General features: G+C 37.5%; 1 protein-coding gene and 1 pseudogene across 2 annotated transcripts; both read left to right on the top strand.

Moving 5' to 3' along the window:
• The first annotated feature begins 183 nt into the window (after window positions 1-183).
• Window positions 184-15,171, top strand: sel1l (SEL1L adaptor subunit of SYVN1 ubiquitin ligase). 2 transcript variants are annotated; one of them, XM_016448049.1, is made up of 21 exons: window positions 184-772; window positions 908-940; window positions 1,717-1,830; window positions 2,174-2,341; window positions 2,617-2,722; window positions 3,868-4,030; window positions 4,251-4,304; window positions 4,396-4,455; window positions 4,786-4,867; window positions 5,227-5,381; window positions 5,534-5,590; window positions 5,696-5,764; window positions 5,882-5,959; window positions 6,047-6,109; window positions 6,188-6,275; window positions 7,458-7,606; window positions 7,690-7,855; window positions 11,822-11,896; window positions 12,315-12,487; window positions 13,145-13,273; window positions 13,369-15,171. In XM_016448049.1, exons 1-21 carry the CDS (start codon window positions 700-702, stop codon window positions 13,573-13,575), a joined length of 2,262 nt encoding a protein of 753 aa, XP_016303535.1. In that variant the 5' UTR covers window positions 184-699; the 3' UTR covers window positions 13,576-15,171. The 2 variants fall into 2 exon arrangements, with proteins under 2 accessions (XP_016303535.1, XP_016303534.1); XM_016448048.1 differs by having other exon boundaries at window positions 908-951; window positions 1,662-1,830.
• Window positions 15,172-15,321: 150 nt separating this feature from the next.
• On the top strand, window positions 15,322-22,341 carry LOC107659163 (phospholipase B1, membrane-associated-like; annotated as a pseudogene).
• The last annotated feature ends 751 nt before the right edge of the window (window positions 22,342-23,092 follow it).

Below are 23,092 nucleotides of genomic sequence, written 5' to 3'. Positions count from 1 at the left end.
GCTGTTCAAAGGCGTTCTTCTCATATCCTGCAAACTGTCGTGTACACTTCTGCTCCATTCGCGTATCTCAGGCGCCGTGATACTCTTGTGTGTGCGCATCTGATTGGTCAACTGACTGTTGGAGCGCAGCGATTGGCTATTACCTACGATTCCGTCTCCTGATTGGTGAAGCCGCAGCGGATTAGGAAATAGGGGGTCGGTCAGTGAACAGAAATATGCTGTAACACGAGAAACCCTAACGACGGCTAAACTGTTACTGTCTTGTGTTGTTGAATTTGATAAACATTGCAGGTGCCTTGGAAACATTGTTCCGGAAATCGTCTTGGAATATTTTCATGGTCCGCGACCGACACGGCATTACGTTAGTCTCTGGGAAGTGTTGTGTGTTTAGCTGTGTAGACAGGCTGTCACTGAGTTAGTTACATTGAGCTGCTAGCTCAAAATGCTTTGGTAAGGGTATTAATGTCCAGTTTATGCGAATGGGTTGTTTTATTATAATCCATTTTTGCTCTTGGGAGAAGTTTCTGGTTGACTGGCTCGCTGGTCAAGTTCTATAGCTAGTCGGTTATGCAGTCAGGTGCAGTTCACTGACAGATTTATATAGCTAAATGGCTAGCTAGGACAACAGACAGTTAAGTTAGTGTGCAGGTTTAATTAAGTCAGATTTTTAGTCCACTGCGTTTTGCACACTCTGGCAACATGAATCCCACTAAAAAGTCTTGTCTGGTCCTTGTTGTGGCTTTAGCTGTGACTTTGGAAGTGACAGCTAGCGGTGAGTCAGAGGCTCTTTTTCAATTATTAGGAAAATGTGTGTTTATTTAGACGTTAACTAAGCTATTTAACATTAACATTTAATATGTTAACGTGTTGTATATAAAGTGTTTATGAGTTGGCATTTTGATTGCAGAAGTACTTCAAGATGATGGAGTTGCAGAGGGTGGTGAGTCTCAGGTAATACAGCATTTAAACATAATGATATATTATCAGAGCCATTTAATATGCAGTTGGGTAGAAGTGTTTTGTGTTCGTGATACCTGGTATTGCATTTTGAGAAAAATAAATTAGATTCCATGTTCTCAATGTAAAATTTAAAATGTATTTTTTTTTCTTAAAACACCACCGTATACACACAAATAGTGAAAATATTGATATTATTTTGACTAATTGTGTGTATACATTCATGTACAAAAAGATCTCTCTCTAACACCCACACATACATGCAATATGTATGTGTGTGTATATACTGTATATATATGTATAAAGGAAAAAAAGTGACGTGACATGTGACCCATACTCGGAATTAATTTAACCCATTTAACCCATCCAAAGTGAACACACACACACAGCAGTGAACACACACCCGGAGCAGTGGGCAGCCATTTTTTTGCTGCGGTGCCCGGGGAGCAGTTGGGGGTTTGGTGCCTTGCTCAAGGGCACCCCAGTCGTGGTATTGAAGGTGGGAGAGAGCACTGTACATTCACTCCCCCCACCTACAATCCCTGCCGGTACGAGACTCAAACCCACATCCTTTGGGTTACGAGTCCGACTCTAACCATTAGGCCACAACTTCCCCCATATATATATATATCTCTCTCTCTCTCTCTCTCACTCTCTCACTCACTCTTTCTTCTAATTATTCCATGTTTTCTGTCTATGGTCAGAGCGCAGATAATGATGGCTCCAAAATTGTGGCGGGACATGCGTATGTCTCTAAAGATGCCCAGACCGACAGCAGTACAACAGACACTGGAGTAGAGAGTGAGGTTGAGGGGGTTGAACAGGAAGACCTTCCGAGTCAACCTCCTCCACCAGAGGAGCGTCATAAAGAAGGTGAGTAGATCCAGATGGGGCCTGCAGGTGCTTCCTGAATAAGATAAAGTATTCAGGTTTTGTCTGTAGGTTTCTCTGTACATTTAGCATAATTTTATTAATCTCTCTTTACTATGTAGCTAATCTTTTGCTCGCACATTCAAGGTTTTGATACCGTTTGAGTCCCATGTCGCTTAGTTTAGGGTTTTACAGCACAAGATCTTTCTTTGTTGCTCTCCGCATCACAGCTTGCAGTGTTTATTGAGAAAAGAAACCTGCTCACTCATGCATTCACAAGTGTTTAGTTTGTTTCCTGTGAAAGTATCTGGTTATTGTGTCATTTTCTCATTGGTGTTTATCATAGTTCCGGTGGCGATTGGTGGAACAGCCTCTGGGGAGCCCTGCGTCTTTCCTTTTCTTTTCCAAGAGAAAGAGTATATGGAGTGCACTACTGAAGGCAGAGGAGATGGGAGGCTGTGGTGTGCCACAACATACAACTACAACACTGATAAGAAATGGGGCTTCTGTGAAAGTGAGTGAGCTGTTATTGGTAGCGTACTTTATATTGTAAAAATGAATCATATTGTGACTCTACAGTCTACATGAAATATGATACTACTTTAGTTAAAAGCAGAAGAGTTCTTGGTATGTTAGTCGAAATATGTTTTTGCTACTCTTACTCTTCTGCATTAGTAGCCTAGATATGAAAAGATCAATTCCAACTTTACCTGCACTATAAATTAATCGTGATTTTTAGCACTTTCAGTTGTTACACCAAATGCATGTGTGATGTATCTGTCCTCACAGCGGAAGAGCAAGCAGAGCAGAGGCGGTTGGTGGAAGAGGCTGAAGAACAGTACCAGGATGCAATTAAGATGATTAACAGCACCAACAGAAGGAGCCAGAAGAAAGAGTGAGTGCTGTTGAGCCATGTATTTTTTTTCTTGCAGTGCTGTTTCAACAGTTTTCCTATTATTTTTATGTCTTGAACCTACACTATCTGAAGAAATGTGCAAAAACTGTACTTTAAGTCTGTATCCAGTGCAGTACCCTCAAAGATACACCTCTGTACCTTACCTTCCCCTAAAGTGTGAATATTTGCACCTTAAAGGCCCATTCACAACAAGGAAGTTAACTGTAAAGATAACTATAATGATAATTATAGCAGCATCCACACCAACACACAATAACATTTTGTTTATTACAAGCACACGCTGCAGTTCTGTCATCTGCTGCTTTAAATACTCATGCTCTTTAAAGCAGGCTGTGATTCTGATTTGCTGATTCTGATTGTGGTTGGCTGTTAATATTTTTATCATTCATCAGCTGGAAAAAATTGTTGTGAAAGTAATTCCAACAGTATTGTTCCTCTGTGCCATTGTAGTTGTGGTGTGGACTCTGCTATTCTTTTACATTTAGAACGATATTAAAATTAATGAGATTAAAAGTATACCTTTATAGTTATCATTGTAGTTATTGTTGTTGATGTGAATGGGATTGAAATTTTTATTCAGTTTTACTTACCGTGTGGGATAGTTTTGGTTTCTGTATTGGAGTCAAAAGTATTAACGTGTATAATTGAACTAAGGTATAATTTTTTTTTTTTTATGAAATTTTATTGAGCAAGGATGCTTAAAACTGATCAAAAGTGACATTAATGACATGTCTAATGTCAAAAAAGATTTCTGTCAAATAAATTATTTTGAACTTGGAAAAAAAAAACGTATCCACAAAAATATTAAAAAGTACTGTATTTAAAATTAATAATGACAAGAAAGTTTTCTTGAGCAGCAAATCTGCATATTAGAATGGTTTCTTAAGTGTTACACGGGAGTAATGGCTGCTGAAAATTTATTCAGCTTTGTCATCGAGTAAAAATTATTTTTAAAAATTAATTAAAATAGAAAATATTAATTTTAAGTTGTAACAATATTTTACAATATTACTGTTTTAAAGTATTTTAATCAAATACATGCTTCCTTGGTGAACATAAGAGACTTGCCAACCACAAAATATTAAACCGTAGTGTTTATTCAGATTTATATTTCTGCATTACAGGTTGTACGACAGACTCCTGAAAGTTGCAGAGATGGGTCATGCCAAGGCCATGGAGAAGGTGGCATATGCTATGCTGTTTGGAGACTACTTACCCCAGAGCATTCCTCAGGCGAAGGAGATCTTTGAGAAGCTGGCACTGGAGGGCTCCCCTAAAGCCCAGACTGTAATAGCAACTGTTTATTAACTAAATGTCATCTTTCTATGTTAATACTGATGCTTTGTTTGTCCTGTGACTCATTTCAAGCCGTTTCTTAAGAATAGCAGCTGTGTGTGGGGTTGTGTCACTGCTGTACTATTGCATCAGGAAAAGTTTATTCCATTTTATATCATTACTTTTTTTTTTTTTATATTGAGAAACCAATTTTCAATTTGTGTTCACACAGGCACTTGGTTTCCTATATGCTGCAGGATTAGGGGTGAACTCAAGTCAAGCAAAGGTATTCCCTAATGACATTTATCTAGAAAGCACAGCCTGCTTATTTTAAATGTGAATGTTTAATGAAAATGCTGTTTTTCATCTAATTGCAGGCATTGGTGTACTACACCTTTGGAGCTTTGGGTGGAAACCTAGTAGCACATATGATTCTGGTAAGAAGAATGATTCTCTGTCCTATATTTTAAACAAGGGAGGATCCTGTTCCACCGAGGAAATTAGACTTGATGACTTGCTTATAGTATGCGTCAAGTCTTTATTTGACTTTGCATATATCAAGTTGAGTGTCTAAACAAACCTTTGGATCTATTGAAGTTCTGACCGACACGCTGGCTCAGTTACATGCAGCAAAGTTGAAACCTCAGATCATGTGGCACCATAATTTATCCATGACTACTTTCTTAATGCATTGGTGCGGTGTAGGCTTGTGTTTAGCCTGCATTTCCTGGCTGTGCCATCTGCTAAATGCCATCATTTTTTTTCAGGGCTACAGATATTGGGGAGGTGTTGGGGTTCCTCAGAGCTGTGAATCTGCTCTCACTCACTACAGACTAGTGGCCAATCATGGTAAATCTTGTCACATTTATATGCAGTCCTCATATGTCTAAACATATCGAATTTCAGCACAGCATCTTTTAAAAGATGTTATCTGGATCCTTGGTCGCCACTCGCCTTTTTTCCCAGTCTGTCAAAGGAAATGTTTAGTGACTTAAATGCTACATGTGAGCAGTGCAGTGTGACCATAAAACTATAACATCTCTGTAGAAATGTATTTTTCATTTGAATTACACTCATACTGCTCATGAATAATCACTGGTACTGCTCAGTTGTTCTCACTTTGTCCATATCTAACCTCAGTGATGATTAAGTCTTGCAATATCAAAGTAACTACTTTTGTAACGAAGACTTTTTTGTTTTTTTATTAGTGGCCAGCGATGTATCACTGACAGGGGGCAGTGCAGTACAGCGGATCCGGCTCTTAGATGAAGTGGAAAATCCTGGTTCTAGCAGTGGAATGCTAGAGGAGGATTTAATCCAGTACTACCAGTTCTTGGCTGAGAAAGGAGATGTGCAGGCACAGGTAAAATAAAACCATTCTAATTTGTCTGTAAGAAGAATTTCACCCTGTGGCATTATTTGAAGTTGAACATAGACTGTATCACTGCAGCAATTAATGGCCTTATGTACTTGTATTTTTGACTGTTACTATCACACTTACATTTTCTTGTCTAGGTGGGCCTGGGCCAGTTACACTTACATGGAGGACGAGGTGTGGAACAGAATCATCAGGTAGTTTTTTTTTTTGGGGGGGGGGCTCTGACATTTTATGTGCATTTCTTCGAATAATTTGAAATGATGATTTTATAGTTACTTTCTATTTGTCATTATTTTCAGAGAGCATATGAGTACTTTAACCAAGCAGCAAATGCAGGGAACACACATGCAATGGCCTTCCTTGGAAAGGTATAGACTTAATTAGTCCCTTATTTTGAGTTTTCCTGGACTGTAGCTGAATGATCTCACTGTTGTTCAACCTCTGTGTCCATTTTTCTTTCTCTAACTCTCATTCTGTTGTTTCAGATGTACTCTGAAGGCAGTGAGTATGTGCCTCAGAACAATGACACGGCCCTGCATTATTTCAAAAAGGCTGCAGATTTGGTGAGAATTATTTTCCCCTGTCAAGATTCAGAAACTGTTCATTTTCGAATGTTCTCTAATCTGTCATTTTTGTTGGCATCTTTTTAGGGAAATCCGGTTGGCCAGAGTGGCCTCGGTATGGCTTACCTGTATGGAAGGGGTGTTCCTGTGGTGAGTTTCCTAGATGAGATGAAGTTTATGCAATCACTCAAAGATCTTTTGAGTCATTGTTTCTTCTCGATCCTGCAGAACAATGACCTGGCACTGAAGTATTTTCAGAAGGCTGCAGAGCAAGGCTGGGTGGACGGACAGTTGCAGCTGGGAACCATGTACTACAGTAAGTGTGTGTCAGACAGAGAAATTGCATGTGAATAATTTGCTTTCATTTTTTTTCTCTTCACTTCTGCTTCTTTACTTTTCCTGCTGTTACTGCAAAAGGAAAAATCACAGAGCACAGAGAATGACAATGCCGTGAAGAGTTTTTAACAGGCTAATTTTATGTGTATGTATCAGGTACATGTATACGCAACTCAGTATTTCCGCGCTGTCTGAAACTAGTCTCTTGTACGCACTTTGATTGTGTGTGAGAACAGCGCGTGAGTAACGAATTGAGCTCTCTTTCGTTTCTTCTTCTTGTGCTTTAAAATTGCTTGTACGTGTAAATTGGCAAATTAATCTGCGAATCACGTGTGTGCCGAACGGTAGGGTCTCATCCGTACGTATTACGGATCAACTGCGATCCGTTTAACTCCTAATATGTGACAGATCAGAGCAATCTTTCATTTACTTATTTAACATGAAATTGTCAAATTGCTACTCCATATAAATCGCATACAAAGAAAAATACTGAATAATTATATCAATCATTAACATAAATAAATAACAGAGTGTCATATCTATACACATTTTTCCCAGAATGTTCTTGCGACCCGGTAGCAATTCTTCCACGGCCCGGTAGTGGGTTGCGACCCGGTGGTTGGGGACCTCTGCCTTAGAATATAGAACAGGGAATTATTATTATTATTATTATAAAAATTATTTCAGACATTCAAATAATTTTACCAGACATTACTAATTTCTAAATATAATAATAATAATAATAATAATAACAACTGATACTGATATTTTATGTATTTATTTAATAGACTTTTGTAAAATAACATTTTAAACAAATATGGAAAAACCATGAAAATTTGTGAATTTTTCACGATTTGCTCTGCTCTAAAAATATTGCTTCAGTATATATTTCTGTTTTTCTTTTCCCTTTTTCTACCTGCCTGTCTAGCTCACTCTTCCACCACTTCAATAGCGATTTATCTTATTTTTATCTTAAATCACAGCTAACTCCTTTTGGTTTGGTTGCCTAGGTGATTGTTGCCATGACAAACTCCCACCTGCATTCTGCTTTGGCATGATTTTGACAAACATTGAGGACTGAGAAGTGTGTTAGTCATTTCAGCTGGTGGGTGTTGAGAGTATAAAAAGTGCATTTATGACTTTCACTTTCTTCATATTTTAGATGGAATCGGGGTGAAGCGTGATTATAAACAGGCTCTTAAATTCTTTAACCTGGCATCTCAAGCGGGTCACATCCTAGCCTTCTACAATCTAGCTCAGATGCATGCCACGGGGACTGGGGTCATGCGCTCCTGCCACACTGCAGTGGAGGTGAGACGCTATTTCATCATGCATGGCCATGTTTCAAAAAACTTCTCTGATAGTTTACCATGAATGTATGTGTGTGAGACCAGCTCTTCAAGAACGTGTGTGAGCGCGGCCGCTGGTCTGAGAGACTCATGGCAGCATACGGAAGCTTTAAGGAGGGCGACATGGACTCTGCTCTAGTACAGTATCTACTGCTGGCCGAACAGGGCTACGAGGTCGCCCAGAGCAATGTGGCCTTCATCCTTGATCAAAGTGAGTCAGTGATTTGCCACTACCATCAGAGGGTGCTAAACCCTTAACACCTACATGCAAATTAATTTTGGTATTAGGTCAAAAGTTGGTCTGAGAATAGTTGATCAGCATCTGCCATTTAATCTAGATTTAGTTTTTAAACCATATCTTTATTTTAAAAAATATGAATAACAACAACAACAACAACAAAAAAACAGTTTATGTATACTTTACCTACCCATTCTGCCCTGACAATAATCTGAAATTTGAAATAAAGAACAGATTTCCCACCCATAGTCATTAAGTCATGGAAATTTTTACTAATTGTTATTTTTAGGCCTGGAAAAGTCATGGATGTATGACTTTTATATTTTACGGAGAGTATGCATTTCTAAAGGGAATATAATTATTATTTCATGTTCTGCTCTAAAATATTCAAATGCTTTTGCTAGTTAATCAAGATGTTACTTTTAAGAAATTATTACAATTAAAATGAATGTTTTGTCACTGACATGCTAATGAATAACTGCCATGGAAATCTGTATATTATGATTTCTTTTTTTAAAGGGGTCATGAGCTGCCTTTTTATATTATTTTGTACTGTTCTCTGAGGTCCCCTTATAATGTTCTCAAGATTTTTACATCAAATTACATAATTCAGAAGTAATAGGCTGTTTTCTCTCCTGTTTTTAATCCCCTCATCAGAACGCTCTGTTTGAATAGGAGTCAGTGGCTGATTGTAGACTCCGAAGCAGAGATGGGCACTCGAGTTAGTGACTCGGACTCGAGTCGCATTTTTATAGACTTCAGACTTGACTCAGACTCGACCTGAAATGACTCCAGACTTGACTCGACTCGAGGAAAAGGACTCGTGAATATTTTAAAAGCAACTCGAGTCTTTTAACCTTAAATACTTATAACTGATATTCAAAAGGCAGACCGCATCCGCACCCCGGCATCCATCCGGACCGCGAGCGTAACAGCAGCACCATTTTAAGTGAGCAGCGCGTCAAAACAGTGGAGCGGATCACATAACAAGCGCTCAGGGTCGTTTATGGTAAATATCTTTCAGCGCTATATCCTCTAGTATTTTTTATCAAAAGCCAAACGCGCTTTATTCGAGCCCTTTCAGCTCTGTGCGCTTTCTCTCTCTCCGGACGCGCGCCGGCGCCAAGCTCAAGAGCTGTGGATGACGCGGTTATTTTAACAACAACAGAAACACGGAGAGTAGCAAAATTATAGATTACTTTCACTGAAACACAGCAGAAACAAAACAATGCTGCAAATATAGTTGTTTTTCTTACTATCTATTTATCTAACCTATTCAAACCAGATGTGGCCACGTTTCTGATCTACATTTAGCATTATTAATCTGGCTAAGAACATTTCAAAAGAATCATGTAATTATAATTGGGAAAATTGTTGTTAGATGGCTAGAACTTAAACTTTGAAATTGCTAGATATCTTTCTTTTCTGCTCAAGATGAGAACGTTTTGATTATTGTTGCTACATTGTTTTTAGATAATGCTTTTAAGTAGGCGAACATATTAAAATAGTATAGATTTCAGGTGGAAAACCCTGAACAGAAACATGTAGCTAAATGTAAAAATGCAATACATTAATTATTTTTTTTTTTTTTTCCGGACCTCTGCTTGGAAGAAAATATAGAGGCCTCGCCTCTTGGAACTTTAATTGAATACCCCTGACTTATACAGGGGTTAAAGCAAAAAAAAAATCCTGAGCCTGAACTTTTTACCGGGAGTTGAGGGGGCGGACACATACACAGGGTTATTTGGCAAACAAAAAAAGAAAATTATTTTCCTTGAAACGAACTAGTAACGTATCTGCCATTGCCATTAGCCCCTGACAGGCTCAGACTACAGATTATGGTGGGATATTTGAAACGGCAATAACAAGAAAGGTTACTCACTACAATATGGTGCAAACACATGTAACATTTAGGATGCTTTTTATATCAAGGTTTGCTGGTTAGCTTTGTCCTTGACAGGGTACAAGATGACCTACAATCTAAAACATGACATTTCTGAAATTGCTTTGTTCAAAAGAAATAATGGTAAATTAAAGGGGTCATATGATGTTGCTAAAAAGAACATTATTTTGTGAGTGAATGAGAGTGAACGGAGGCGGGCGGGCTAGAGTGAGTGGAGGCGGGTGGGCTTAGCCTATATTGAAGTATGGTTAATATATTATTATATTAATCAATTTAATATAACGTGCGACTAGTTGACTAGAAAAATATTTAGTAGAGGGCAGGCCTATACTTAGCACAAGGAAGCTCTCCATTTTTAAAATAAAGTTTTCCCTTTAATACATAGCCTACCTTCCGCAATATATTTTTCAATTACTTTCAAAAAGTGGTAGGGACAATATCGACCCTGGCAAAAAGTGGTGGGGACATGTCCCACCCGTCCCACCCTCAAATTACGCCTATGGTAATATCTGTGTCACATATTTCCTTGTGTGTCATGGTAGATCGGACTCTTATTATAGAATTTCATTACAGAAAAACTGTTTTGAACATGGTAATGGATTAAAACATAGCCTAACAGGCTGGATGAACAATAATCTTACATCTTAATACCTCTTTTTTTTTCTTTTTTTTTTTTACAAAGCAGATCATGGAATATATATGTTGTCTATAGCCTATAAAACAGCTTCGTAAATAGGAAGATTTCAATACATGAGGATTCTGAATGAGATTTTTTTTTAGCAAGCCATTAAATGACTTGAGACTCGACTCGGACTCGTGACCAAAGACTTGAGACTTGACTCAGACTCCAGGTTAAAGACTTGTGAACATCTCTGCTCTGAAGTAAACATCCACTGCTATGATTGGCTATTAGTTGTGTATGTTTGACAGCACACATCCTTCATAGATGGACGCTGCTGGATTTTAGGATAAAAATGCATAAATTCTCAGTACATATCAAACGATCTGTAATAACAGACAAAGCAATAGTGACCACGTAATAAAAAACAGTTACTCACACTTGTGTGGTGCGACATTACTGTCGGATCCAATATAGTCGGTACAACATTGTCTTTTAGTTTCAGTCTTTCTGGAAATCCTGTGTCGAATTGTGCCTTGTTTGTAAACGAATCCGTAGTCAAATTAAGTGAACAAAGGACCAAGTTCTTACTGACGTGGTCTGGATATTAAAAATAAAGTTCATTTAATCCTTGCTAATGTTGGGATCAGAAGGAAGGCAATGCAAAGACTGTCCCTGCGTCCCAATGTGCATACTATTCACCCTATATGCCCTAAATAGTATTGAAAATTACTAATATCACATAGAATTTAGGATGGATAGTATGCTGCACATTGGGACGCAGGCTGTGTTTTTCCACAACTTGGCACTGCACAGCGTCTTGTTGCCTTCAGAGCCATCTTTATTGTTTGACTTCTGCGTAGACCTGCGTTCACCTCTCTCGCTTTTTACACTATGTGCGTGAATCGGTAGGCGGGGCCAAACAGGCAGCGACGTAGAAGCAGGTGTTGATCTTCTTCCGCAGAGGTGGTGTTTAGCCACATTATTACATCATCAAGTGGCACATTCCACAAGCTGTCGTTTTGGCAGACTGCCTTCAATATAAGCTGTTTTTACACTAACAAGAAAGTTTTGAGTTCTGAAACTTACATGATGTTTTTATAGTCCAGTGATTTTCTTATGTCAAAAGATCAAGGGAATTTAGATTTCTCAGTTCATGACCTCTTTAAAGCGTAATTATTAGTCATCTTAAATGACTGGGAAAAAAGTTATGGAAATTCATGTCTAAATATGTGGGAACACTTAAAGAAGGTCACAGAATCTTTGTGAAGGTAGAGCATTCTGCACAGAAAGCCTGAGAGACTACGTATAAAGATGTTCCCTTCATGTTTATTGTCCCTTGGTAAATTAAAACCCAGCTAAATTAAGCCATTTCACATTGTAATAATACATCTGACTCTGTGTATGTGTCTTTCAGAGGGATCACAGATTTTCAATGAGAATGAATCTTACCCACGGGCTTTGCTCCACTGGACCAGAGCAGCTGCTCAAGGTTAGACTGTTCTCTTCAACCCACACAGTCACTCTAGCAAAATGCCAAAGTGCTTTGATGACCTTACAACCATTATAGTGAGACAAATATAACTGCTTGCTACATGACTCGCTCAAATACTTGATTCTGGTTGGTCATTCGCAGCATCCTGCTGTCTCACATTTCAGTATCATTGCTGCTATTTTACTGTTGTCCCTGACAACCAATCTTTGTCATATTCGTATTACTTTCATATTACTCTTTAAAGAAAATTGATTACATATTGATAAAATATGCAATTTCACTATGTCATGCCCATTTATTTACTTACTTGGTACACAGCTACGTACGTAATAAGCAGGATAATGTAAAGTCAGACAATCACTGTTGCAAAATAAAAACATATATTTATGCATATTATATTTTGTTTTGCTATCAGGTTACACAGTGGCCAGAATCAAGCTGGGTGACTATCATTTCTATGGCTATGGCACTGGTGTGGACTATGAGACTGCAGTCATTCACTATCGTCTGGCCTCTGAGCAACAGCACAGTGCACAGGCCATGTTCAACCTAGGCTATATGCATGAGAAGGGCCTTGGTATTAAACAGGTGAAATATCTGTGCATATTTACATATAAGCAAGCATGTACATTACCGTTCAAAAGATTGGGGTCTGTGAGATGTTTTTGAAACATATTTTATGCACCCCAAGGCTGCATTTATTTTAATTTATTTGATTAATAACAGTAAAATTGTGACCTATTATTACTATAAAAAAACATTACAGAGCCGTTGCGTCTCGAATTCGAATCCCGGCTCGTGGACCTTTCCCGCCCCTATCTCTCCCACATCGCTTCCGGTCATTACACTGTCCTATCTAAATAAAAGGCAAAACGCCAAAAATAAATCTTAAAAAAAACAAAAAATTTTCTAATATATTTAAAAATATAATTTATTCCTGTGATTGCAAAGTCTCAAGTATTCAGTGTCACATGATCCTTCAGAAATCATTCATTTTTCCAATATGCTGATTTGGTGCTCAAGAAACGTATTATCAATGTTGAAACCTTTCAACTTTTTAGCATTTTTGTAGAAACTGAGATTAATTTTTTTAGGATTCTTTGTAAAAAGAAAGTTCAAAAGAACAGCATTTACTTGAATCAGAAACCTTTTGTAACATCATAAATGTCTTCCCTGTCACTTTTTATCAATTTAATGCATTCTTGCTGAATAAAAGTATTAATTTTTTGGATTGCTCCTCCACAGGACATTCATCTGGCTAAACGTTTCTATGACATGGCTGCAGAAGCCAGTCCTGACGCCCAAGTTCCTGTGTTCCTGGCCCTGTGCAAGCTGGGCCTTATTTATGCACAACAGTACCTGCAAGATCTTAATGTAAGTCAAATCTTTCAGTGAGAATCCACCTGAAATCTGATTTGCCTCAAGTCAAGGACTAACCAATAACATTAATCTTTTTTTTTTTTCTTAAGCTGAAGGAGCTTCTATCTCAGGTGGATCTTGACCAGTTACTGGGTCCTGAGTGGGATCTCTATCTCATGACTGTCATTGCTCTGCTCTTGGGCACAGTAATCGCATATCGGCAGAGACAGCACCAAGCCGTACCCAGAGCCCCTCCAGCGCCCCCTAGACCTCCAGCCCAGCCTGAGCAGCCAGCCGGAGAGCCTGAGGAACAATGAGAGAGCAGGTATCAGAGTGGAGGTGACCAAATGGGACAAGGATTACTGGAGAACGAATTGAGGCCCAATAGCGTTTCTCCCTCTGGGACAGCCACTGACACCTACACCTGCTGTGGTCTTTAATCCTGTTAACCCCAAAAGAGCTTTCAGGACTCTTGTTGCCCTGTCCAGCCCCTCCTTTGTCTTTTAACTGTGGCTTGGGGAAAAACTAGATGAACTTCTACAATATCTTAAATGTGCTCCTCAGGGTTTTGCCAGGTGAAATAACATTTGTGCAAATCAACACTCACTATGTGGGGGGGAAAAGACAACATTGCCGAATGAACTCCATTAGTTGTTTCTGCTTTTGCTTGTCACTGTGCTAAAAGCTAAGGATCGAACCTATTTTGTGCAACCCATTTTTTTTTTGTATTAAGTTTAGTACAAATTCAAACTTTGACACCATGCCTCTTTGGAACGCAGAGTGCAAGGTGGACTGTGCTCTGAATTCAATATGTAAAAAGTTCATACTCTCAGCATGCTTTCATTTAAGTGGCTTGCTAGCAGATTTTTTTTTCCAGAAGTCCAGAAATGATTTATAACGTCAGTATTTGGACAAAAGTAGTTTTCAGCAGCACATTGATGTAGATTTCACTGTCTCGATTCAAATGTGCACAGTTACATATGAATAAACTACACGGTAAGTAATCTAAGGTTAGCAGTTTTTCATAAGGCTTTTTATTGCCATAAACGCTCACCTTGCCAAATGTTGAATCATTCAGATTACTACTGCCTTTGACTTACTTTCATTGTTACAAAAGTCTCTCTGTAGGGTGTTTATGATACTAATTTAGTGCAATTATGGCTGGTGTCCAGTATGTTTAAGATTTTTGAAGCTCTAGTTACCTCAAACCTCATTCATCATTAGTCATTCAACCTTTCCAAAAGTTTTAAAAATGGGATTTAAATTCCTCTGCATACATGAAAAATATTTGAATTGATGAATGGGTTGCTGTATGGCTATAATGCTCGTTTTTTTTGTATTACAAGACACCTTTTTGCTTTTTTATTTTAAGATCAATACGTTGAATGCTCTCAGAAATGTTTTTGATGATACGCGTGTAAGATCTGTAGCTCTGTGAATTCCTGAAGTTGATCCATTTGTTTTGGGATGTGGCTGTTTGTGTGCTAAATCTCAGTTTTAGGTTCTTTGTCAGAGGAAAAATATTTCAGATCATTTCAGTTGTGAACATGTCTAGAATATCTATTGATTATTTGGCAATGGTGTCTGTCGTTTCAGGTAACATAGCAATACCACAACTTTTGGTGTGTAAAAAAAAAAAAAAATCTGTAATGTAAGCATATGTATGTGAATAGGATGTAAAGAACTGTTTTTCTTGTGAAGATTCACCAAAGCATTAGTTTGTTTTTGCAGAGTTCTCACAATTCAGCAATGGTTTGAAGCTTTGAAAGTAATATAACAGATTCCTCTATGTTCCATGTCAATCAAACAGCTCATAATACTGAAATAACAAAGGATGAGACTTAAAAAGGAAATAATTGCATTTTCAAATGGCAATGTTTCTAAATAACTAATAAAAATCAATGGGTTCACAGCTGAATGTAATTTCCTATCTTAATATAATTAGACCTACAGATGCTATTCGGTCCAAACACACATCCAGTGTGCACAACATCTCTCCTGGTCCAGATCTTGTGGGTCTGGTTCTCCCAGGCCCCAGTGCGACACGGTTTCTATTAAAGCTATCTAAAGTTGTGAATGGTCACCAGTCCTCTGGCAGTTGCATGTGTGCCTGGATCATGCTTTATGTCGGTGGGCCTGAACTTAGTCACTCAGCTGTTTTGGGTGGGGGAGATAAAGGGGCACTGATATAATGGCCCCGTTCTCTCTGCACGCACATCCATTGTGCTAACCCGCTTGGAAACGCTCCACCATGGAGTGGCTTTTCATTGCCATGGCAACCTGCTTGCTAGCCCTCTGTCCTGTCAAAGGTAAGTGCTAGAAGCATCCAGAGCTGGGATGATAAGATGGAGCGCAAGGCCCACGTTACATGTGTGAGATTGACCTGGGATGAAGGAACGAGATGTTTGCGTGGACCTATGTTGAAGGCCTCTGTGCTAGTCAGTGGAATTTTGACCTTTATTAAGTCTAAAGTGCTTATGGATCTTAATATTTTTCCCAAGGTGATGAGTGGAGGCTGGAATATGAGGAAGGACTCAGTCACTATAGTGAGGAAGCGCTTAGAAAGGTGCGTTTGTGTATTTGTAATGGAAATGTTTTGACCATCAAGGATGTTTTTGCGTTGGAATGTCACATGAGGCCATAAATACAACCTTCCGATTGGTTTATCTGTAATAAATCATAATGTAAAAAATGTATCCGGTTGGTCTATAGTGTGGTCCGTGGCCTGAATGATGTTTTAGTTGTGACCTCACAGTAACCAGCATGTTATTTTGTTACAGGAGTTTCCTGAGAAGACCAGGCCAGTCAGTTTCAAACACCCACCTTTCATGTGTCCTGACATGAGCCCCTCCTCTTCTGTGCCCACCTCAGGTAGGCTGGTCTAGGGTCAGTGTTTTGCCCACATAGTGTGATGAATGCAGACTTCTGATCTAAAGTCAATACGGTCAGACTTGATTATTCAAGCTGCCAGTACTAGTCAGGAATGGGACAGTTCTTTAATTCGATTTTTCACATTTTCTTTGAGGCTGTGAGGGCATTTTTACCTAGATGCTGATGTTTATCATTGGTGATGAATGTTAGCTCTTGTTGTACCAAAGGCAAACTTCATTACAGCAGAATCTTTAGATCATGTTTTGGTATCTGATCTTCTAATTCGCTGTATCTCTATTGTAGTTGAGCTGGTGAAGGCTGCGGATATTAAAGTGATCGCTGCCCTTGGGGATTCATTGACGGTGAGTGTGATTATTGATTCTTTTCTTTTTCAGTTTTAAAAACCACTGTTCATTAGTTAGCTGACAACAGAATTAATTATACACTACTTTTAATCACATTCACTCATGAGGCAAAATGAGGTAAACATCAGGGATAGTTCACCCAAAAATGTCAATTCTGTCATCATTTCATGTCGTTCCAAACCTTTATGACTTACTTTCTTCTGTGGAATACAAAAGCACTTTTGGTTACCATTGACTTTCATTGTTAGGACAAAAAACAATGAGATATTTCTCAAAATATCTTATGTTCAATAGAAAAACAAAGTCAAGATGGTGTGTAAATGAAGATGGAATTTTTATTTATGTGTGAACTATCCCTTTAAAGGGGTCAAGAACTGTGAAATCAAAATTCCCTTGATCTTTTGACATACAAGAGGTCATTGTGCTATGAAAACATCCTGTAAGTTTCAGAACTCAAAACTTCCTCATTATACTAAAAACAGTTTATATTGAAGCCAGTCTGCCAAAATGACAGCTTGTGGAATGTACCACTCTATTAAGTAATAATGTGGCTAAACGACGCCTCTGCAGAAGATCAACACCTGCTTCTACAGCGCTGCCTGTTTTTCCCCGCCCACCGATTCTACATCGCTAACTGTTTAGCCCTGTCCACCGATTCTACATCATTGCCTGTTTAGCCCCACCCACCGATTATCGCACGTAGTGGGTAAATGACGCAAACGCAGGTCTACGCAGAAACCAAACGATAAAGATGGCGCCGAAGACAACAAGACGCTGTGCAGTGCCAAGCTGTGGGAAAAACAGTCTTTGCATTGCCTTCCTTCTGATCCCAATATTAGCAAAGAGTGGATGAACTTTATTTTTAATGAAGATCCAGACGCGTCAGTAAGAACTTGGTCCTTTGTTCACTTCATTTTTTTTATTTTTTTACCACGGATTCGTTTACAAACAAGGCACAAGATCCATCTGTGAAGTACGGAGGCTGTCAAACATACACAACTATTAGCCAATCATAGCAGTGGGCGTTTACTTCCGAGTCTTCAACCCGCCACTCCTATTCAAACAGAGCATTCTGATGAGGGTGGACAGAAAATAGCCTATTACTTCTAAATTATGATGTTTTTGATGCAAAAATCTTGATAGCATTATAAGTGGACCTCAGAGAACAGTACAAAATAAAAAACAAAAGCAGTTCATGACCCCTTTAAGCAGATAGCAAAATAAGAACACATTTATAACTAGTGCAGTTACTGATAATACTGGTGTGTGGCGAATAAAGTTATAATAATCTCTAATAATTGTAATTCTCTCACTTGTAGACAGCGATTGGTGCAAATGCAACCACAGTTCTTGGCATACCTATTGAATTTCGTCACGTGTCTTGGAGGTAAGAGTATTACTAATATTAACATTGCTTTTGATTTCTTTATGACTACTACTTTTAGAAATAAAGTGACTTTTATTTGCCAATAAATTTGTGATGATTTCTTATTTTAACAGCTTTGGTGGCTGTGGAACCTTTCAAGATGTCATTACACTTGCAAGTACGTAGTTTTGCCTTAATGTCAGTCATATTCTGCATTTACAAACCGAAATCTGTTGCAAAATGCTTAAAAAGCATACAGCATTGGTGACCCAGACTGTTCTGTGCTTATGATTTAGACATCATTCGACTCTTCAACCCCCATTTAGTGGGACCCGCCCCAACTAAGACGGTCCATGGGACCCCGGCTCCCCTCTGCGAGACTGGATTTAACCTGGCTGCAACGGGACACAACACCTTGTAAATGCCAGTACATCAATAGTCATTCTTCATAAATGAGATATAACACTTGAAAATATGCCATCAAGATATTTTGACTTTAACTACAGTGGTGTGAAAAAGTGTTGGCCCCCTTCCTGATTTCAGGTGTGATAAACCACAGTTTTAACGGGGGCAAACACTTCTTCACACAGGGCCATGTAGTTTTGGATTTTGTTTTCCCTTAATAATAAAAACCTTCATTTAAAAACTGCATGTTGTGTTTACTTGTGTTATCTTTGACTAATATTTAAATTTGTTTGATGATCTGAAACATTAAAGTGTGACAAACATGCAAAAAAATAAGAAATCAGGAAGGGGGCCAACACTTTTTCACACCGCTGTATATTTTTAATTTTGCTGTGGTGTTTTATCAGCTGATGATATGAATTTTGTTGTCTTCCTAGTAATCTTCCTGAACAAGTCAGACATTTGATTGATACACTAAAAACATATGAGGTAAGCGTATTATTTTGTTACAGTGCTTTTGAATATGCTGTTTCCTACATCTTGGCATTGTTGTGATTTTTCTCCCCATGTTTTGCTGTAGGATCTTGACTTTGATGAGGACTGGAAACTGTTGACCATTCTAATTGGGATGAATGACATCTGTGATTACTGCAAAGACAAGGCATTGCTTACAAAGCTGTTTCTTTGGCAAACTACAGACAGAAGATTCTTCTACAGTATTGACAAATTTTGTTCACAATGTCAAAGCAGAAAGAGGAGGCTTAAAATAAATGTTAAGTTGTGAACATATAGATGCTTGTGAAGATGATCATTAACAGCATGTTTCATTGTTCTCATGAGAAACAGCAGTTCTAGGCTAGTCGAAGTGACCTTTAAAGAGTCTGTATTCTGTATTCAGACATATTGTGTTTTTGGAGCCTCTAAATTTATGTTCTCTATTTATATACACAGTCCCTGTTTTCGGTGGAGAACTTTGTCCATTACATGACTGTGTCCTTGGAGATGCTGATGAATGAGGTAATTTCTGAGAATTGGTCAGAAAAATTATTTTCGAAATGTGATTTATTTTCTCATCAATTTCAGTTTCTTTTTAAAATTATTGAACTGAATGTACTGTACCATATATTAAATTGGTCAAAAGTGAAAGTTAAGACTTTCATATTGTTACAAAAAATATGTTTCAAATAAATGCTGTTCTTTTGAACCCTCTATTAATCGAAGAATCCTGAAAAAAAAAAGATTTAAGTTAAGCAGCACAAATTTTTCCATCATTAATGATGATAATAATAAGAAATGTTTCTTGAGCAACAAATTAGCAAATTATAATACTTTCTAAAGAATCATGTGACACTGAAAACTGGAATAATGGCTGTTGAAAAAACGTAACAGCTTGTAACACTCCAAAGAGAAAGGAAAACTTGAAATCGCATCATATGACCCCTTTAACAAGGAAAAAAGTAATTTTGCATTGTAACAATATTTAACAAAATTACTGTTTGCACTGTATTTTTTAATAAATTATTAAAGCCTTGGTAGTATAGTTTTGAACATTTTCTTTTAATTTACCTTTGCAGGTTCCTCGAATGATAGTGAACGTGGTCCAGATACCTTGGTAGTATAGTTTTGAACATTTTCTTTTAATTTACCTTTGCAGGTTCCTCGAATGATAGTGAACGTGGTCCGGATACTGCCGATGGAGACCCTGAGGGAAGTACAGAAACCCACGCCAGGATGTCTGCTCCAAAGGTACAGGAAATTAAATCCAGCTTTTATCAAGCTTAATCGAGCAAAGAGAGAAAGTGGTGTCATCGATCATGATTGCACATGGAAATTGCAGATATGCAATACATATCTAGTCACAAAGTGTAACAACATTCAGCCTGTTTTGCTCAAGATGATTGGCATGTCATCTTTATTCTTTCAGTGCTACAGGATCATTTCTCTCCTATCCTATGCTCTGATCTCTCCAGGTCATTCTGCTCCTGTCTGGTAAAGCCAGCTGCGGGATCTGCTGATCTGAAGGAGCTGGTTGGAGTTAACTTCGAATTCCAGGTGTGTTTGCTTTCACAATTATCTACACAGTTATAGTATGAGTCTGTAATTTGCAGATGCTGAATGACATTGCTTTTGTCTCAGAAAGCACTGGAGCAGCTCTTGCACGCTGACCGCTTCTTTAAGAATGACTTTGCTGTAGTTTTGCAGCCATTCCTGAAACACGCAGATCCTCCAAGTCTCCCTGTGAGTAGTGACCACTGACTGTTTATTAATTACTGTAATTTATGGCACTTTGCTGCTAGTTTTGCATTAAGGTTTAAATGGTAAAGTTTCCATTAAAACATGAATGTGGTGTTCATAATTTGTGCCTTTTATATTTTTCTCTGATTAGAATGGGAAGATTGATATGAGCTTTTTTACTCCGGACTGTTTCCACTTCACCATGAAAGGACATGAGGAGTTAGCCAAGGGACTGTGGAACAACATGGTAACAACTTTAACTCTGAACAAATTCACAAAGCTCCAAAATTAAATTAAATTAAATTAAATTAAATTAAATTAAATTAAATTAAATTAAATTAAATTAAATTAAATTAAATTAAATTAAATTAAATTAAATTAAATTAAATTAAATTAAATTAAATTAAATTAAATTAAATTAAATTAAATTAAATTAAATTAAATTAAATTAAATTAAATTAAATTAAATTAAAAAAAAAAAACATAAAAAAAGAACTGAATAATTAAATAAAATAATAAAGATTTAAAAAAATATATAGAGAGAGAGAATTTTGATGTGCAATGCTCTATGATTATATGTCACTGTCATACAGGCACAGTATGTCATTTTAAAATCAAATCTTTTCTCTCATTTCTTGTGTGGCAAGTTTCAACCTGAGGGGGAGAAGTTCATGGTGGAGAGTTTTTCAAACCCTATTGAGCTCATTTGCCCCATTGTGGTAAGAAATTATTATTAGTGTAATTTAATTATGCCATTATGTCACTATAATTACATGATGTGTTGGATTTTCTTGCTAATTCCATTATTACGTGCTGTAAATGTCTTTCATGCTCAAACGGACAAATCCCAGAGTCATCCATACATTTACACCAGACCCAGTGCTGCAAAGTCAGGCACATCACTTCCTGAGATGCCCCAGTCAGCTGGCATCAGACTAACTGTTCTCCACCTCATCTTGGCTTTCCTTCCACTGTGGTTGGCTGTTAATCTGGCCTCCTTGTAGCACATCCATATGGAGTATCATGGTACATCATGTCTGCCCACCCAATGTTCTGCTTGGGCTTAATATCATTGCTTTGAACCATTGAGGATCTATTCTGAGACTTGAGCCACTGCAGGATGGTCTATGATGAAACTGATAATGAGGGAGTAAAAGATAATTAAGTTATCAAAAATGAACAGGAAATTGGAGTTGGCAAAATATGAAGACTTGGTTACAGTCAATATCATATTGAATTGCTCTGTAGAGTTTATGCAATGGAAATGGGAATGTTGAAACCTCAGAATAGAAAAATATATGCTAATGTGATGACCTTTTCTGATATACCCAACCGAAATAGCACAAGAGCAGGTGCAAAGCCACTTTTAGCTTGGCATAATGCTGCTATAATTAATTTAGGTATGAAAGGTAACTGTAAGCTAATTCCGGATGGTTTGAATAAAAATGGCCAGAGGTTACACCGTAAACTCATTAAGCCTAGAACTTGAATGTTGACTGAGAACAGCTGTTTTGCTTCTGAGAGCATGGTGAAAAGTAAACTGTTTGAGAGCTTAATACTCACAATAATAAGATAATTGCTTTGGATGCTGCAACATGAGAAGTGCTTTTGGTCTTCTCAAATAAAGCTTTCAGAAGGGGTACTTACCTGTTTTCCTTCCTTTTTTTTTCTTTGAAAGTAATTTTAAGATATGCTTTTTTTTCTATACAACTGAAGGTTCTTCATGGATTTTTGAATGAATTCTTCTATTACCAATCAAAGAACCCATCTTTATAGTTGTAGTTAGCAGCTCCTAAAGGTTCTTGGAAACAGCCAAACAAATAAACAAGAGTAATTTAAATTAATTATAGCAATGCAATTATATTGGTAATAAATAATGTAATAAATATGTTCATGTTTTGTCAGTCTGTTTGATTCTGTCTGCATTTGTCCAAACTTAGCTGAGTGCTGCATATTCATTAGAATTATTATCATTCAAAGTGGATGTGTTTTGACCCACTTTATACCTCAGAACTGTCAGTGAATTGCTAATATTAGCCTGTTTTTCTGTTTTAAAGCCTTTTTAAAATAAGTACACAACATGCAGGTTTTTATATTTTGCCACAGGATGTAATATATCATTAATTCACTAGGTTGTTGTTTTTCTATTCCTGAGATCACAAGAGTGAATTGAAAGCTTATTTGTGAATAGCATGTTTCCTTATCAGTTTACCTTTAACCAATTCACAGTTATGTTTAGGAAGACTAATATTTTGGAGGCTTTGTGTTGTACAATAGATTTATTTACTTTCCTGTATTGACAGCTAATACAAAGCTATTGCCTTGTTTAATATCAGTAATGAAGACGTCTCAGAATATGAGGTTATTTATTTATTTATTTGTTATTTTGATTGGAGTTTTTTTACATTTAAAAAAGTAATTGCTTAACTCAGTTCTGAGAAACTGCTTTTCATGGCTGATTTATTATCATGATCCGAAATAACTGAACTGAATCACAAAAGCAAGCATTTATTTCAAAAATGAGAACTTTTCATTATTATCATTCTTGCAGGGTTTTAGTAGATGAGTGGAACATTTTAGTTCCACATAAGT

The sequence above is a fragment of the Sinocyclocheilus anshuiensis genome, unplaced genomic scaffold (assembly GCF_001515605.1).
Source record: "Sinocyclocheilus anshuiensis isolate Anshui unplaced genomic scaffold, SAMN03320099.WGS_v1.1 scaffold423, whole genome shotgun sequence".
NCBI lineage: Eukaryota > Metazoa > Chordata > Actinopteri > Cypriniformes > Cyprinidae > Sinocyclocheilus > Sinocyclocheilus anshuiensis.
Note: the sequence above shows the minus strand (reverse complement) of the source record. Positions and strands in the feature narration are given on the sequence as shown.